The following is a 19700-nucleotide window of genomic DNA, read 5'->3' as shown; positions in this document are numbered from 1 at the left end:
TCCTCTTTGGAATGTCGTAGCTGCTTAAGTTTAGGTGTAAACCAAGGTTTGTTATTACTGTGTATTCGCAAGTTCCTTGTAGGTACACATAGGTCTTCACAGAAGCTGACATATGATGTTACAGTATCTGTGAGTTCATCCAGGTCTGCAGAGGTATCTTTAAAAATATTCCAATCAGTGCAGTCAAAACATATTACCTTGTTATATCAACTGTGTAGTGCTTAGGTCTTTTAGGAGCATTAAAAATGTGTTGGCTTTTCATCCTAATGTAAGCTGGGTGCTGTGCCAGGCAGCCTAGAGGAAGCCTGAAGCTTTGTAGTCAACACAGAGAGTCCTAAGCAGAACCTTAATTTGCAAAATGAAACACTGTGTTCTTTACTACCTCCTAAGTAGCTTCTTTCACTCAATATTATTAAGATAGATGATGGTAGACAGCCAGCCAGCCAGCCAGCCAGATAGATAGATAGATAGATAGGTAGGTAGGTAGGTAGATAGATGATAGATGGGTGTGTGTGTGAATGGGTGGATGATAGGTAGGTAGGTAGGTAGATAGAAGTGGTGGGTTGCCCCCGGTTCGGACCGGTTCCCAAGGACCGGTAGTAAAACCAGCGGGAGGCTCCGCCCACTGACCCAGACATCATCAGGAAGCTTCTGTGCATGCGGCCCCATTGTGAATCAGTAGTAAAGGTAAGTAGAACCCACCCCTGATAAATAGATAGATAGATAGATGGATGGATGGATGATAGGTAGGCAGGTAGATAGATAGATGATAGACTTCAGAATTCTGAAGTTCACCTGCATTACCATTATCACATTCTGTGTTTACTTACCTTTCACTCAACCTATTTCTCACTAGTTCATTTAATGCTCTTTCTCTTTTTCTCCCCACTCTGAAAGACGTTTTAAGTGTTTTCTGCATTACATAATTGGAACATGGGACAATTATAAAAAGAAATGGAATGAAATATCTTAGAGGTGGCCTTGGTTAAACCAAAGCACTCCCTATGACAACATTGTGGATGTGTTCAAAAACACAGCTAATTCTTATCTCGAAGGTCAATTCAGTTCAGAAGGTCAGTTATTTCAATCTGAATTAAAAGCATAAGGTAAATCACGGCCAGACATGAAACCCATTTTTTTGGGGGGGAGGGGTTATTAATAACTAAATTCCTTCAAGAGAATCAGTTGTGGGTCTCACGCTAATGACTTGAGTCAAAGTCAATTTTGATGAATCCAAAGCAAAATATGAACAGGTTAATCTCCTCTGCCAACTCACTTCCCATCTCTTTCCCTCTGTTCTTTCTCACCATTCCCACTGGGTTGTTAGGAAAAGGACAGTGATCTAAACTGACGGCTCACAAAGAGATTTTGAAATTAGACCGAGGAGTTAATTTATAGCTCTAATCCCTAAACTGGATGAGTCCCAGTGATACAGAACTCTTACAGAACAGAACTTAGTGTCAACTGCCAAGACTGCGGATCACACCTTGCCTTCAAGCAGCACCAAGTCTAGCTTTAACTCCCATCATTGAATCATCACCAGAAATGTTAAACTGAAAAAAAAAAAAAGCTCGAAGTACAATAAAGGAAGTGGAGAGAAGAAAGAAAAGGAAATAACAGGCAGTTGGGGAGAGGAATCGAAACAATTCCTTCTTTGAATGGGGAGACACTTCTAGATTACTGAAAAATACACAAATGGGTGTTGGCTTACATTGTACCATATACCGACACTGAACTGAACATCTTGTACTTAAAAAAGTTGGCCCTCTTGGACGGAAAAATACAGCTGACTTGCCTGCACTTGTGGACGCGCCCAACTGCGCCTCTTTTTGAAACAGTTTTATTTATTTATTTTGGAAAAGGAAGGAATGCTTCAGAAAACCTGCTTGATATTTGGAAACGCTGGAATTGTTTAAAGCTATCCTAGGCTAGCATTAACCCTGGTTTTTTCTTCCTCCTCCACGTTAAGAGCCTTCCTAAGAATTTTGTAGATGTAGATTACAGGTAGTCCTTGACTTATAACAATTCATTTCATGACCGTTCAAAATTGCAATGGCAACTTTGAAAAAAGTGACTTGGGACCATTTGTCACACAACCTTTGTAGCATCCCCATGATCATGTGATCAAAATTCAGAGAATAGAATAGAATAGAATAGAATAGAATAACAGAGTTGGAAGGGACCTTGGAGGCCTTCTAGTCCAACCTCCTGCTTAGGCAGGAAACCCTACACCACTTCAGACAAATGGTTATCCAACATAACCATTGTTATGTTCGAACTGCTAGGCTGGCAGAAGCTGGGGAAAGTAATAGGAGCTCACCCCGTTATGTGGCACTAGGGATTTGAACCACTGAACTGCCGACCTTTCTATTGACAAGCTCAGCATCTTAGCCACTGAGCCACCACGTTCCTTATGCATCAGACACCAGCAGAGCATAGAACAATTCAAAGAAGTAGTGCAAGATTGGAAGATGAAGAGAGACCCAGCCCATAAAATCGCCAAGAGTCAGACATGATTGAAGGGTAACATTATGTCTGGTCCAAATGGGCTTATTCAGCTCCCCCTCAATCCCAAGAATGCCACAGACTAGGAATTTGAATTAAGTAAGTCCTTATTTCTGTTCCACCATCTGCTTTGTCATTCATTCTTTTAGCTGGACCCAGAATGACGCTATAAAAAGAAGTCTCTAGTAGGGCGAAATAAATGATTGACTCCATCTACGGATGCAATATCCTTTCTTCTGCCTCCAATCACACACACATGCATGTTCCTTCAACTGTGATGAATTATATCTCCTACCTGCACAGCAGATAGAATGGCTAAGTGACAAAAATAGGAAAAAAAATCTCTCCTTTACTGAGAATACATTTGTCAATCATGGCTCATCAAAATTGTGTGATGTGTTCCATGAAGAGTAGTGTTCGAAAACTTTTTGACTGGGCTTGCTTGGAAATAAGAATTTTCTTGTCTATGGCACTTAAAAAAAAAAACACCTTATGGATTCTAGTTGAAGGATTCTAGTTGATGGATTCTAGTTGATGGATTCTAGTTGAAGGCCATTCAATCAAAGTTCATATCCTTATATATGATGAACTTTGATTGAATGGCCTTCAACTAGAATCCATCCATAGAACATTTCCATCTTGTTGATTCCAAAAAAGCAGTGCTGGAATTCGTAAAATTTATGCAGGAAGTTAACAGATTTAACAGATTAACAGAATTGGAAGGGACCTTGTAGGTCATCTAGTCAAACTCCCTGCCCAAGCAGGAAACCCTACACCATTTCTGACACATGGCAGTCCAGTCTCTTCTTGAAAGCTTCCAGTGATGAAGCTCCCACAACTTCTGAAGGCAAGTTGTTTCATTGGTTGATTGCTCTCACTGTCAGAAAATTTCTCCTTATATTCAGGTAGAATCTCTCATTGTTCAGTTTCCATCCATTATTTCTTTTCCAAGGTGCCTTGGAAAATATGTTGACCCCCTCCTCTCTGTGGCAACTCCCTCAAATATTGGAAGACTGCTATCATGTCTTCCCTGGTCCTTCTCTTCACTAGACTAGCCATGCCCAGTTCCTGCAACCATTCATTCATTGTATGTTTGAGCCTCCAGTCCCCTAATCATCTTGATTACTCTTCTCTGCATTCTTTCTAGAGTCTCAATGTCTTTTTTATAGTGTGGTGATCAAGACTGGATGCAATATTCTAGGCGTGGTCTTACTAAGGCTTTATAGAGTGGTATTGGTACCTCACTCGATCGTGATTGAATCTCTGTTAATGCAACCTAGGATTGCATTGACTTTTTGCTGCCGTTGCACACTATTGGCTCATATGGAGGTCCAGCTGTTCCAAGGCTGATCGGACACTAGTTAGGTCTTTTTCGAAGACCTACCTAGTGGCACTGAGGGTGGCGAAGCGTTCCTACGTTTCCACCCTCATTGCGTCGGCAGATAACCACCCGGCCGCCCTGTTTCGGGTGACCCGCTCTCTCCTACATCAGGGGGGGCGGGATGACCCTTTGCAGGGACGTGCCAAGGAGTTTAGTGGTTATCTATACGATAAAATCGCTCAGCTTCGGGATAGTTTGGACCAAAATTGCAATGATGCAGGTGAGATGACGGAGACGTGTCTTGTTGATGTTGTTTGGGATGAGTTTGATTCTGTGGCTCTCGAGGACGTGGACAGGTTGCTGGAAGGGTAGAGATTGCCTACGATTGTGTTAAAAGTCATGGAACCTCAGGTAACCTATTAAGGGAGCAGGTTGCTTCCTTACAACAAATCTTGTTCACTTCCTTTCAGTTCTTCCCACAGAGAAATCAGTGAGTGCCAGAGGTGGTATTGAGTCAGTTCACACCGGTTCAGGAGAACTGGTAGCGGCGATTGCGGGTGGGCCTACCCCGGCTCCAAGCCGTGCTATTTAGGCACATTTTCGAGGCTGGGCACATGCATGGAAGGTGCACGAGTGTGCAAAGTACATGCGCAGAAGGATGGGCGCATGTGCGGAAAGCACGCGCATGTGAAGCTATGGTAAAGGGAAGTGAAACCCACCCCTGTTGAGTGCCCCACAATCAGCTGGTCACGTGACCAACTTACCACAACACTACACAGGGCCTAGATAAGCAGAGAAGAAACTGAATGAGACACTTCATCCAGAACCCCGGTGAAGATGTTACTAGTTTGGTAACGAAATGTCTCGGAACGAAACAGCAAGCTTGGAGAACAGACCCCCTGTTGTGTCTGCTGCAGCCCCTGAGCTGGGCCTCCTGGCTGAGAGTGACTCTGAGAGTGAGGGGGAAGAGCCGACAGGGCTTCCCTCTGCGGAACCTTCCTCTCTGGCACCGCTCCAGGTCCCAGAGGGAGGCCAGGTGGAGGAGGAGGAGCTGACACGGCCTCTTTCCCCCGACCCCTCCTCCTCCTCCCTGGCAGAGCTCCAAGAATCAGCTGAGGAGAATCAATTGTGGCTAGATGCAAGGCAGTGACGCCGAGTGAAGTGTGCGTAGCAAAAGGAAGGAAGGGGCCAGCCCAGGGAGTGCTGAGTCACAGAGCCACACTCCACAGGGTATAAAAGTGGGTGGAGCTGCCTTTGGGCTCCATGACAGACGAAAACAGACTTTTGGGAGCTTTGGCTATGCTACTTTGTAATTAAGACTTTGGCTTCTGTTTATTCCTGAACTGCAATTACGCTGATCTGAGGAGAATGTGGCAGGCAATCGCAGGTTTGTTGGCAGAAATGTTATCTGTCATCGGAGTAAATTGCTGGCAAATATAGTCATCTCACATGTCTTTTTGGTTGTGGTTGGGAGGGGACAGAACTTCCCCCCTGCCAAAACCTACAACCCAAACTATGAATATTCTCAATGATTTCTAATCAGTGAGTAATTCTACCTGCCTCAGCTTTGAAGAGGTTATCCAATGAACACTGAGGGGAGATAGAGAGTGAGCAAAGGCACACAATTACTCACCTTCTGAAGTGGTTGCAAGTTTGGTCTCTGTACAAGGTGTTGCTCTGCCTTTGCCAGCTTCCAGTCAGGGGATTTAGAAAATTCTGAAGGATGAAATAATAGAAAATACTTGTAGCTCGGGTTTTAGATTTTGGCAGTGGCTCTGTTCTCCAAGCTTGTTTCAATTTAGCTTCTGGGCGTTTCATTACCAGACTAGGTAACATCATCAGCTGAAGGATTCTGAAGGATGCATAGAAAAATTTGATAGAGATAAGTATGGTTACTTACCTGTAACTGAGGTATCAGTGGTGATCTGTATATCCACACCGATGAAAATGTGTATCTTCACACTAAAGGTAGCCCTCAACTTACAACCATTGGTTTAGTGACTGTTCAAAGTTACAACGGCACTGAGTAGAGTGACACATGACCATTTTTTACACTCAGAATCATTGCAGCATTCCCAAAGTCATGCAATCCAAATTTGGATGCTTGTCAACGTGACAGTTGCAGCATCCTGGGGTCATGTGATCAAATTTTGCGACCTTCTGACAAGTAAAGTCAATGAGGACTCTAGATTCATTTAACAACCCTGTCATTCACTTAATAACTGCTGTGATTCACTTAAGAACTGTGGCAAGAAAAGTCGTTAAATGGGGCAAAACTCACTTAACAAATGTCTCGTTTAGCCACATACGTTTTGGGCTCCATTCTGGTCGTAAGTCAAGAACTATCTGTACTTCAGTAGCAACCTTCTAAAAACTGAAAAATTTGGTGGAACTCAGCAAGTGCACACCTGTTTTCCTTAGTGAAAAATAACCCAGCAAAACCAGGGGTGAAATCCAGCATGTTCTGAAAGGTTCTGGAGAACCGGTAGCGGAAATTTTTAGCAGTTTGGAGAATCGGCAAAAACCACCTCTGGCTGGCCCCAAAGTGGGGTGGGAATGGAGATTTTGTAATATCCTTCCCCCAGAAGTGGAGAGGGAATGGGGATTTTGCAGTATCTTTCCCCTGGAATGGGGTGGGAATGGAGATTTTGCAGTATCCTTCCCCTGCCACACCCACCAAGCCAGACCACGTCCACCAAGCCACGGCCACAGAACCGGTAGTAAAAAAAATTGGATTGAACAAAACATCAAAATGTTTTCTATACAGATAGCCACTCAAAAAATCTCAGTTATTGTAGATGATAAATTCTTTTTGACTGTGGTCTCTTATGATTCACATTGATAGAGAAAAGAAAACTGAATGTCCAGAGGCAGATAGAATAGAATAGAATAGAATAGAATTTTTTATTGGCCAAGTGTGATTGGACACACAAGGAATTTGTCTTGGTGCATATGCTCTCAGTGTGCATAAAAGAAAAGATACATTCATCAAGGTACAACATTTACAACACAAATGATGGTCAATATATCAATATAAATCATAAGGATTGCCAGCAGCAAAGTTACAGTCATACAGTCATAAGTGGAAAGAGATTGGTGATGGGAACGATGAGATGATTAATAGTAGTGCAGATTTAGTAAATAGTTTGACAGTGTTGAGGGAATTATTTGTTTAGCAGAGTGATGGCCTTCGGGAAAAAACTGTTCTTGTGTCTAGTTGTTCTGGTGTGCAGTGCTCTATAGCACCGTTTTGAGGGTAGGAGTTGAAACAGTTTATGTCCTGGATGTGAGGGATCTGTTTTCCTAAAATGTGTCTGTTTTCCTAAATTGCATCCTTCTCTGCTTAAACATTTCTCCAATAGTCTAATGGAGGTTCATCATTTTTTTACCTAAATCACAGAGATTTGGCAAAGAAACGTATTTCAGAAAAGTAGCAGATATGTGCCAGAAGAAATGCTTAGCTAACAAACCAAGAGTAGATGGGAAAAAATTTGGAGGGAAAAAATTGAGATGATATACCAACTTTCCTGAGGAAGACTCCAATTGGCAAGAAGTATTCTGACAAAAGATGGAAAGGACAATATTCTCACTTGTAAAACAATAAAAAGATTAGCTCTAGTTATATGGCAACCTTTCTTTTCTTTTCTGTTACATATGGGGTATCTGTTCTTAAAGAACATAACTCACTGTTCCCATGAGCCTTAGCAATTCAAAGCACTTACTTCTAATATAATATATCTATGGCACACGCTGCCAACCGATCAAGCTATTTATTCATTAAATCAATAAGGCAAAGATAAATCCAATCAGAGACCAGGTTTGATACTCGAGGATACAAATTAAGTACGGTTTTTAGAAAGTTTTTAACCATTGGCTGGTTAAATAAATTGAGATGACTGACAAGTAAACATGTAAAGGAAGATTTTAAATTTTAATGTGTTTTTTTTTTAAAGAAAAAGGATAATATGAAGCAGAAAGCATACAATTTAGATTTCCTTTGGCGAAAGAAAGTAGTAAAATACCCCTTGCTAACTGGAGAGATGGAGCAAACTATGATAATTTTGCCCAACATGGCATGAGAAAAATGTTTTTAAAATGAATAATATTTCTGTCCATAGGAATTACAAAGACAATCCACAGAAAGTCATGATTGCAGAGATTGTGCAATAAGTGATATATGGGAATGCAAATAGCTTTATGTAAATTTGTCTTCACTCTTAAAAAGAGACACCAAAAATAAAATGTATCCGATTTCTATTCATTCCATGTCCACATTGTTGTGTCAATTCAAGCAACTGCGCAAAAGACATGTAGTTGCCTGAGAAATATATAGGCAGATAGTTCTTTTGAATACAGCCAACTCCAAAAGTCTGCTATAGACACCAGAAAATAAAACTTTATTCCACCTGCATTTTTGTTCCTATATAACCTTGCTGGAAGGTTCTTAGTGCTGCAAGACTCTCTAAACATGGGCACTGCTCCTTTAAGGAAGCATCTACAATTACTTTGAGCCTTCATATCAATAGAGCAAAAGATACCACTGAAAAAAATGTGAAAAATTTGTCTGAGACCACCTTCTCTCTAGAAATTGTCATATCATCTCAGGAAGAGGTATTCATGGATCTCCATGGATGGTACTAAAGGTACCAGCACTGAAACAAATATGTATGCAGATGAGTAAAATGAATAATCATTATTATGATTGACATATGTTGAGGATATGAGAGAATGGGCCTTGTTAAAGCATCCAATGACCTGTCTTTATAGGTTGAAAGACCAGGACCCTACCTATATCAATTTGGACATCGGAGTGCTGGAATAGAAAGAAGTCAAGAGTTTTCCAGAAACAGTTGAATAAAAATTATGGCCATGCATGACTATGAAGATTCTCAATTATCCAGGTCATGGTTCTCCCATGATCGACCTTCAGAGTGCTAATAGCCAGATTCCTCCTAAGGAACATAAGTACTTCCATTGCTCACCATTCAGCCAGAACTGAAGAAGCTTCTTGGATGAGAAGTGAAATATCTTTGAGGGGTGGGGGGAACAAAAAAGTCCAGTTGCCTTTTGAAAAGCATCTTTGGGACATTATGGCCATACAGTTTCAAAGCACAGTGGTGTTACTGTAAGTCTACTGTACTAACAGAACAAACAATAATTTCCCGAAGATGGAAATACTGCATATCGGAGTCGCAACTCCTGGTCCATGGCTGGTAATGATCCACGGACAATTGGGAACCGGTTTGTGTAAGCAGCGGATGAACGTGTGAAGTTCCATTTGCACAAGCAGTAGGAGCGAGTATCAAACCGTGCCCTCCCCCCCACACGCCATTGGTCCATGGGGGATCACTGCTGAATATGACCTGCAGATATACCAAGATATCTCATAAAATGTGATGAGATGGTGAGATATGCCCTTTCTGTGCTATGTTTACAAGAATGTGCTTTGATTGTGGAATATTAGGAAAAAGACAGGCTCATTCACTCCTCAATCTCCATTTTACCAAAGGCAATCCTTTGATATTGCTGTCAATTATATTAGGAACTAGACAGGCTGGGAGGTAGCGAATGTAAATGAGAAGTTGCCACTTAGAATTGATTGTGGGAAATTTAAGGCAAGTTTACCATTCCACCACAGAAAATGTGGGGGAAAGTTACTGCAAGACATGGCATCAGTCTTAACTGTCCATGGCCATAACCTGTCGGGATAGTGATGATGACGTTCGCTTTTAACCAACCCATGCTGGGAAGTTTTATCCAAGTTCAGGATTGCCCAAAGTATCTTAATGGTAGTTGAGAGACCTGATTCAATTAATGTGAAGCCTGAGAAGTCATCATATCATCTTGCCCTATCTCAGTTAAAAGAAAGTGGGGTGATAATGCCGATGCCTTTTCACTTCATTTTGACCTTGGTTAAGATACCTGCAGGATGCTTGGACAGCAATTTTATGCTTGCTGTGCTCGCTAAGGAGCAGTCAACTGGTTTAAGGTTGTTCTTTTATTGGCAATTCTGGCCGTGCTGATGCTGGAGAAAAGGCTCAAATGGGAAGAGAAATGAAGCAACATGGGCTTCTGTAATTTTCTCAAGCAGCCTGCTGTTCCTCACTACACTGTGGTCTTGGTAGTCTTACCTGAAGGCAGAGAAAGGATTAGACAACAAAAATGTGCAGGCTTGGGTTGAATAAGAGGGCTGTGAAAATATTTACAGACCCCTCACATCCTGGACATATAAACTGTTTCAACTCCTACCCTCAAAACGACGCTATAGAGCACTGCACACCAGAACAACTAGACACAAGAACAGTTTTTTCCCGAATGCCATCACTCTGCTAAATAAATAATTCCCTCAACACTGTCAAACTATTTACTAAATCTGCACTACTATTTTTTAAAATGTTTTTATTGTTTTAATGTGATACACAATTTGACAAACACATAACATATAAATATTTCCTATTTCTAAACAGCGTTTCTTAGTGGTCTTCTTTCGCACTACTATTAATCTTCTCATCGTTCCCATCACCCATCTCCTTCCACTTATGACTGTATGACTGTAACTTTGTTACTTGTATCCTTACGATTTATATTTATATTGATTGTTTCCTGATTGCTTATTTATAGCCTATGATTATCATTAAGTGTTGTACCATTTAGTGTTACATTTGTACCCTATGACTATCATTAAGTGTTGTAAGTGTTGTACCTTGATGAAGGTATCCTTTTCTTTTATGTACACTGAGACCACATGCACCAAGACAAATTCCTTATGTGTCCAATCACACTTGGCCAATAAAAAATTCTATTCTATTCTATTCTATTCTATTCTATTCTATTCTATTCTATTCTATTCTATTCTTCTATTCTATTCTATTCTATTCTATTCATACCTTGCTCAGCGATGCTCCAAATGGCCCAGTTTTCACATAATGTCACTCTGAAGTCAAGAGACCTGTTCCTTCTTCTGAGATGATTAAACTTATTTTACAATTGAAAAATCCCAAGGCAAAGCAATTGATGGTGATCTGACTTCAGCAGAACTGTTCAAGGTAGAGGTGACTGCTCTTTATTTATTTATTTATTTATTTAATTTTATTTTTTTATTTATTTGTCAAACATGTATAAGATTACAGAAGTAAGTCTAAACATGATTATGAATACAGGATAATGATTCAAATGAATGGGAACAGTAGGACAGGGATGGTAGGCACGCTGGTGCGCTTATGCACACCCCTTACAGACCTCTTAGGAATGGGGTGAGGTCCACAGTAGACAGTCTAAGATTAAAGTTTTGGGGGTTTGGGGAAGAAACCACTGAGTCAGGTAGTGCATTCCAGGCATTGACTGTTGCTAAAGTCGTATTTTCTGCAATCGAGTTTGGAGCAGTTTACCTTAAGTTTGTATCTATTGTGTGCTTGTGTATTATTGCGGTTGAAGTTGAAGGAGCCAATATTGTTGGAAACTTGGGAAAAACTTTGGGTTAGAAATGTTACATTTACGCAGGCACAGAATTTAAGGGAAAATTTTTACAAAATATTTTATAGATGGCATTTAGATCCTAAGAAACTATCATGTATGTATCCAGATATGCAAACAAAATGTTGGAGATGTAATTGTGATGATGCTACATATTTCCATATTTGGTGGACTTGTAAGAATATTAAGGCTTTTTGGATAAAAATTTGGTGGATTTTACAAAATGTTTTGAAAAAGAAGATAAAGTTCCTGCCGCAATTTTTTCTGCTGGGAATTGTTACAGACTCTACAGTAATTGAGACTAAATTGATTTTAAATCTAATAACTGAATTATTAAATCCCGGCTAGGGGCCGGGATAGCTCAGGCAATAGAGAAGCCTGTTATTAGAACACAAAGCCTGCAATTACTGCAGGTTCGAGCCCGGCCCAAGGTTGACTCAGCCTTCCACCCTTTATAAGGTAGGTAAAATGAGGACCCAGATTGTTGGGGGGGGCAATAAGTTGACTTTGTAAAAAATATACAAATAGAATGAGACTATTGCCTTATACATTGTAAACCGCCCTGAGTCTTCGGAGAAGGGCGGGGTATAAATGTAAAAAAATAAATAAAATAAATAAATAAATAATAATAACAGCAGCAAGATTACTGATAGGACAGTATTGGAAGAAAAAAGAAGTACCCACAATAGAAGAATGGATATTGAAAGATGCCAATTTGGCTGAGATGGCAAAAATCTCAGCCTTTTTGAAAGACAATACACAAGAAAGATATTTAAATGAATGGAAAAAATGGATTGATTATATTCAAATCAGATATCAGACTAAAAGTTATCAGACTGCCTTTGAATGATTAGGATGTACTATTTCTGATTGTTTTGGGGGAGGTTAGGATTTGATGAGAATTGTAGGAGTATAATTGAGTGAGGAAGGAAATTTTTTTAGCATATGTTTGTTTTATTTTTAACTATACCTTCTGTTTGTTCCGGGAAGTCGGGGGGGAGGGAGGGGTTTGTGAAGGGGGTGGGGGGAGGGGGGAAAGGGGGGGAAAAACTTTGTAAAACTTTTTCAATTAAAAAAAAAGAAGCTGAAGTAGTCATTGACAGGTAGAATGTTGTAGCAGATAATTTTGTGTACTATTCTTAGGTCAGACCGAAGGCGGCGTAGTTCTAAATTGTCTAATCCCAAAATTTCAAATATGGTGGCATAAGGTTGTAAGATGAGGAGTGGAATACTCTTCTTGTGAAATACCTCTGGACTTGCTCAGTTGTATTAATGTCCGATATACAGTGTGGGTTCCAGGCAGATGAGCTGTATTCGAGAATTGGTCTAGCAAAGGTTTTGTATGCCCTAGTTTGCAGTACAATATTACTGGAGAAGAAGCTTCATAAAATTAGGTTAACAACTCTTAATGCCTTTTTGGCAATGCTCTTACAGTGAGCCCTGGCACTTAGATCATTCGAGATGAGTACTCCAAGGTCTTTGACACCTCTTTTTTTGAGAACTGATGTAGATCCATCATAGTAGATAAAAACGAGATAGGAGGAATCTGATGAGTATTCACTCTATCAGCTGGCTGAGCACAGGAGGCAAAAATAGTAGATATTGGATGAAGCAGGACAATATCTCAGTGGAAGAAGAAGCTGAGAGCAATATTTTAGGAGGAGTTGACACTAGATCAGTGTCTTATTCCTCAAGATTTAACAGCAAAATGCATTAATCCCTCTCAGGATATCGTCTTTCTTGCCTTCATTGACTTTAAGGCAACTTTTGATTTGATCTCTACAGCTAGGTTATGAGAGAAATTGGATGCTTTCTCTATCAGTGATGACTTTTGATACTGATTATGAAACTGCATGGAAAGAATACACAATCCAAATCTACTGTGACATTTTGGAAATCGAATCCTCATTAAAAACAAGTGAAGCAAGGATAGGTTTTGGCTCCCCTGCATTTTTAACTTGTATGTTAATTCTTTGCTGAAAGTATTGATAAAAGCTGAGAATCATCCCCAACTGTTGGCCAACAGACTAGTCCTGATGTCCTGATCAACAATCCTCTCTACTCTGCAAATACACCTATTTGAATCTTGAAGCTAGGGATGTCCAACCTTGGCAACTTAAAGATTTGTAGACTTTAACTCCCAGAATTCTCCAGGCAGACTATAACCAGTCTTTTCACAAAAGAGAGTGAGGGTGTAAAGCAGGAATTCTGGGAGTTGAAGTCCACAGGGTTAAAATTGCCAAAGTTGGATGCTCCTATTTTAAACCCCAACTCTCTTTTGTGGAAAGACTGGTTGTACTAACTTTTTCCAGAAGACATGTCATTCTTGCTAGAAATCAATGAAATAAGGACCAAACTATGCTATAATTTGTATATTCTGATTCTCTGTATCTGTAGACCCCAGATATAGCGCTGATCAAATGAAATGGTAAAAAAATATATAAATTCAGAATTTTTTTTAAAAAAACGCAAGTAGTTATTCAGAGAAACGATAATGCAGAAGCTGCAGTAATGGACATAGGTTCCTTTTTATTACACCTGAAGCAGGGGTGAAATTCAGCAGGTTCTGACAGGTCCTGGAGAACCGGTAGCGGAAATTTTGAGTAGTTCAGAGAACTGGCAAATACTACCTCTGGCTGGCCCCAGAGTGGAGTGGGAATGGAGATTTTGCAATATCCTTCCCCCAGGAATGGGGAGGGAATGGAGATATCCTCACCCTGCCATGCTCACCTTTACAGCTGGTTGCAGCATCCCATGGTCATATGACAGTAATTTATGGGAGGTTTTTTTGCAGGTTTCCAGCCTGCAAAATGAATGGTTTTAGGCACAGAACCCATGGGAATATATGGATTTACTTAACAACTATCATATTCATTTAATGATAGTATTGTTCATTGAACAACTGCTGCAAAAAAATAAATAAATGTAAAATTGGGTGCAATCACTTGGGTGCCCCTACTTACAACTGCCATGACTTTATGACACAAATTCTGGGTTTTATTGTGGTTGTAAGTCAAGAACTACTCTATGTCATGAAAATGGACACGTAGGCCCAAATAAGGCTTGGGTGAACAAATACATTTTATGGAGCAGCATCAGGATGCCTTTGATCGCATTTACCAGTATTGGGCACATTTCTCTAAACAAACAAACAAAAAAAGATATTTAGAAATGTCAATTAGCTGATCACCTGCCTGTGATTTCTTGCGCAGAGAATAGGATTCTTTTCTTTCACTACTACTATTTATCTTTTTTTATTATTATCATTGTGGCTTTTTGTCCAGAGAGGGGACAGTTAGATGCATGTTGTAATAATTTCATGTTTTAAAGATAAAGGTTCCCGTCGCACATATGTGTTCCAATCTAAGGGCCAGTGCTCATCTTGTTTCAAAGCCGAAGAGCCAGCACTGTCTGAAGATGTCTCGGTGGTCACATGGCCAGCATGACTAAACGCCAAAGCTGCACGGAACGCTGTTACCTTCCCACCAAAGGTGGTCCCCTATTTTTCTACTTGCATTTTTTATGTGCTTTTGAACTGCTAGGTTGGCAGAAGCTGGGACAAGTAACGGGAGCTCACCCCTTTACACGGCACTAGGGATTCGAACTGCTGAACTGCCGACGTTTCGATCGACAACCTCAGCGTCTTAGCCACTGAGCCACCGCATCCTTCAGGTTTGATACAGGGATTATTGAAAGAGATGTGCTGTAACAATGGAGTTGTACAGAGTTTTGATTATACCACAGATAGATGTTTTTTCACTCTCTTGCTCTCTGCGGAATTGAAGTTTCTTAGAACTTATGGTTATGACAAGACTTTTAACAGAATGAAACGATTTGATATAATGACTGTATCTTGGTTGCATTGTAAAAAAAAGAAATCAAGTTATCTTTTCAGCTAACCATCACTTTTGTTGTGATGTATAGCTAAGCACAACTGAGTTGCTACGATTTAGAATCTGCCAAGAAATTGCTATTATACCTGTAACTGAAAGTTTAATTTGTAGATCAAAGTATCCCAAATTGTTAATCAAACTAGTAAGTATATTAATACACATTAATTTATTGTGAGAAACAATGTAATATGGTTAAGATGTACCAGAGTGATGCAGGTTAAAATCCACCCAGGCTTATTGGGTGACTTTGAATAAGTCAATATTAATTAATATTACAATCAATATTAATTAACATTACAAGTCCTTGCATGAAGAAAATTGAGACAAGGAACCACTGTGTCTTTTATGAAAAGGGGGGTTAAAGCCTAACAAAGAAATGTTTCTGTTTATTAATCAGTGAGGGCTACTTCTAAGCAGTGGTGGGATTCAAATAATTTAACAACTGGTTCTCTGCCCTAATGATTTCTTTCAACAACCAGTTCACCAAACTGCTCAGAAAGTTAACAACCGGTTCTCCCGAAGTGGTGCGAACTAGCTGAATCCCACCACTGCTTCTAAAGCCACAAAATTAACAATTAATGTTGCACTTTCTTGAAGCAATTTGTTTCTGATATGAAAGGTAAAATGGAAATAAAATTTTTGTAGGAGGAGAAGCGGCAGAATCTGGGTGCCAGGTTAAAAGAGGAATCAGCCTAGAATTCTTATGTAACCACAAGCAAACTAAATTCAACCTCCCTTGAATTCTGTTATCTAAGCCCAAACAGGTACTGTTAGTTAAGAAGATTCCTGCAGATAGGCATGGGTAGCAATAAATCAATTTAATTGGACCTTCATTGTGGACCTGATCAGAGGTGGTATTCAGCCGGTTCTGACCAGTTCTGGAGAACCGGTAGCAGAAATTTTGAATAGTTCAGAGAACCAGCAAATACCACCTCTAACTGGCCCCGTGCCCATCTATTTGCTGCCTCTCGAGTCCCAGCTGACCGAGTCCCAGCTGATCGGCTGGGTCTTCTTTTGTTGCCCTGCACACAGAGCTGGAAAGCAGGTTAGTGGGATGGGGAGGGAATGGAGATGTTACAGTATCCTTCCCCTGGAGTGAGGTGGAAATGGAGATTTTGCAGTATCCTTCCCCTGTCACGCCCACCAAGCCAAGCCCACCAAGCCAAGCCACACCCACAGAACTGGTAGTAAAAATCTTTTGAATCTCACCACTGATCTTTTGTGCCTGTCCATATTCACCTCAAAAAAAAAAAAAGTTAGATATTGCTTGTTCTTCTCTCAAGGAACAGAAACAAACCTTATTGGCAATTCTTTCGATTAACACATAGCCAGGCACCTTTAACAAAGAATAATGGTTCACCAAAGAGCGTTCTGAGGAGATGGCAAAGAATAAGAAGTTGAAAACACCAAGCACCTTAATACAAGTGAGGGCAATGAGCATCTCGGAGGAAATGTTTAACTATAACTCCCAGCATCCTTAGTGCAACTGGGTGCATCCAGTGGAAGCTAAAGATCACCCACTGTGGGAAAACCAGACATTTCCTACTGTTGCTTGAAGGAGAGAAGGAACTCAGGACTTGAAGAACGACTTTGAGTGAACTAGGATGGGAATCTATCTTTACAAGCTCTTTGTGTTAGTATATGATCCTCAGGAAATCCCAGGTCTGGGCAGTTGAAGACATGGTGATGATGTATAGTTAACATGTGTTTTATCTTTCTGTTTATTCATGTTTGATTCTCAGAACCTGCCTGGACAAGTTCCTGCAGTTTCCTTGGCAAGGTTATTCAGAAATGATTTGCCATTGTCTCCTTCCTAAGGTGGACAGAGAGTGACTGGCCCAAGGTCACCCATCTGGCTTTGTGCCTAAGGCAGAACTAGAACTCACAGTCACCTGGTTTCTAGCCTGATGTCTTAGCCACAACATTAAACTGGCTTACATTTCACCTAGTAGGAATACTGATATATATATATATATTTGTTTACATTTATATCCCGCCCTTCTCCGAAGACTCAGGGCGGCTTACAGTGTGTAAGGCAATAGTCTCATTCTATTTGTATATTTACAAAGTCAACTTATTGCCCCCCAACAATCTGGGTCCTCATTTTACCTACCTTATAAAGGATGGAAGGCTGAGTCAACCTTGGACCTGGTGGGGCTTGAACCTGCAGTAATTGCAGGCAGCTGGTTTTAATAACAGGCTTCTTACAGCCTTGAGCCACCACGGCCCTTATTTATTATTTGATATCCTTTCTTTTCATTTGATTTCTTTTCATTTGATACCCTTTCTCCTGAATTGTTTTTGTTGTTTAGCTTCAAAGATTGCAGCCCTGCTACTTTTTTTTTTTTTGCTATGTCTCCCATCCAAATGCTAACCAGTTCCAACCCTGCTTAGCATTTTCAAGATGCATCCATCCTGGCCAGAGGTAATGTAATTTAATGCTCCCTAGTAAAAACGTGCTGGATTGCTTTGAACTCGATTATTGTGGTTCAACACCATTTAATTCTGGGATCATTTTCAGGTAGTCAAAGGTAGATGCAGCCATTATCTCCAAGGCTATTGGATCAGTTCATCAAAACAGGGAAAATAATTCAAATTCTTGATCTCCCCCCCCACCAATGCCTCTAGACAAAACATTAGCCATTAGTACTGTCTGCCAGAGCAGGATTTGAAAATATAGTTAATCACCCTATACAGCATAAAGACTAAAGCATAACTTTATTTTGCATATTTGGGGATTTGGACATATTTGTTCCTCGCAGCTTTGATCTGAGGCTCCTTTCCATTCCGGGTGATGGTCTTTTGCCAGAATTAGAGAGGGGTTAGATATATACGTTCATAAAAAAATACTGCAAGTTAGACAGCGTCTCATCAAATTTGGGGACAAAGAAATCCTCCAAAGATGCAGCAGCTCAGTCAAAATTACAAAGTACTAACTCTAAAATTAACTTGCTCTGGGATATTTTAAAATGGTAGATTGCTAGTTCTGAGCTGATGGGTGTTCTCCTACCCTTGATGAAATATAGAAGTGGTTTATTACATATATAATTATATCCTTGCCCAGTACTGTTATTTCCTAGCTGTAGAGTAATAGTCTAAATGCAACCAGACTGTCTGTAGTATCAAAAGGGCATTGCATCATAAAAACCTGTAGGAAATAACAGATTAGAAAGGCTAAACACACCTTATTTTTCCTTTCCTCCCAGATCTGAATTTACTCTGATCTCCTTGGGCAGTTCTGCTTCCTTCCACTTCATCTAAAGTGGCCTTCAAATAGAGAAGCAACTTGGTGACTGAGTTCACACAGTACAGTAAATGAGCCATGGATTTGGTCCTGCAATTGATTTGTTCCCAGGAACAGCAGGGTCAAACAAGCACCATTCACTGAGTTGATTCACACCACAGTCTATAATAGGTTAAAATGAAAATGTTTACTTGGTGGTGTTGGAAGAAATATCCATCTGGGTTCAGTTCCAAGTGGGGACAAAGACACTAGAAACATGAAGGCTGCTTGGAAAGATGGTTTAATGGTGGTCAGGATCACATGGCTTGAGTTCCTGAACAGAAAAGGGCTGAGATCCTGTGTGCTCCCTGGTTTTATGCTTTTTCTGAGCTTTGAACTTTCTGGGGCACAGGAAGAGTACCCTGATTGGCTGTCAGACTCCCAGGGGGTGGGGGTCTTAGCTAGCCTTGCTGGCTGATGTAATCTTCCCAGGTGCCATGTGGTGAGTTTCAGTTGCTAGATGGGTTCTATTATGATGCAGATGATGGTTGACAAAGGTGGGGGGAAATGAGTGAGCTTAGCTGAGGCTTTAATGGCCCATTGACAAAGGGGGGGGGGGAGTCAGGAAGCTGCTTTGTCTTTAAAACATGTTTCTCCATTTCTCATCCAGGGAAATATATTCTGCCTTTTAAATATTTTCTAAAAATTTCATTCTTCTAGGAGGGGGGTGGGTGCTAAATTCCTACAGTGACTTATCATGAACCCATTATTTGATGCACTGAGTGAACAAACGGTCTCTTTTAAGTCCTAGGCCTTTAATCACGGGTCCCATCTAGCTTTGTCCCCCCTTTTTTACCGTCCCCTGAGACTGCCCTGCTAACTTGTTTAATCAATTGAAAATATTTAATTACCCTAATTTCCTATTTAATTTCCTATTTAAGCAAATATTTAGGTAGATTTAACAGAGTATAATTTTGTCTCACGGTTGGAATTCCCCTTCTTAGGGATCGAAAGAGGTGGATGTGGATGTAAAAACAAGGTGACAATGATGGGGATTTGTATTGTGGCCACTGTCTTGACTTTTTTGATTCATGTAAAAAATGGGAGGGGTTTGATCTCACAGTTGTAGCTGTCAACTTTTATCCATTCCTGTGGACAATGCTGCCCTTTCCCAAAAAAATCAACCCATCAATGTTTCTCAAATTAAAGTGCATGAATTAAGAGAACATAACATTTGTCTAGTTTAATGAAAAGAAGGAGTAGGGATGACACAATAGCAGTGTTG

General features: G+C 40.3%; 1 protein-coding gene across 3 annotated transcripts in view; it reads right to left on the bottom strand.

The window, feature by feature from the left end:
• SAMD12 (sterile alpha motif domain containing 12) overlaps positions 1-19700 on the bottom strand; it is a 352834-nt gene that overhangs the window by 30469 nt on the left and 302665 nt on the right. Inside the window, exon 5 of one of the 3 annotated variants that reach the window (XM_058177158.1) lies at positions 5460-5542. The exons of 1 other annotated variant lie outside the window; for it this stretch is intronic. In XM_058177158.1, the coding sequence (XP_058033141.1) occupies positions 5460-5542 (83 nt within the window). Of the gene's footprint in view, positions 1-5459; positions 5543-5573; positions 5679-19700 lie in introns of those variants that run through there. One more of the 3 variants, XM_058177161.1, reaches the window with a different exon arrangement.

The sequence above is a fragment of the Ahaetulla prasina genome, chromosome 3, assembly GCF_028640845.1.
Source record: "Ahaetulla prasina isolate Xishuangbanna chromosome 3, ASM2864084v1, whole genome shotgun sequence".
In the NCBI taxonomy this organism is placed as follows: Eukaryota; Metazoa; Chordata; class Lepidosauria; order Squamata; family Colubridae; genus Ahaetulla; species Ahaetulla prasina.
The sequence above is the reverse complement of the archived record's forward strand: the minus strand, read 5'-3'. Positions and strand labels throughout refer to the sequence as shown.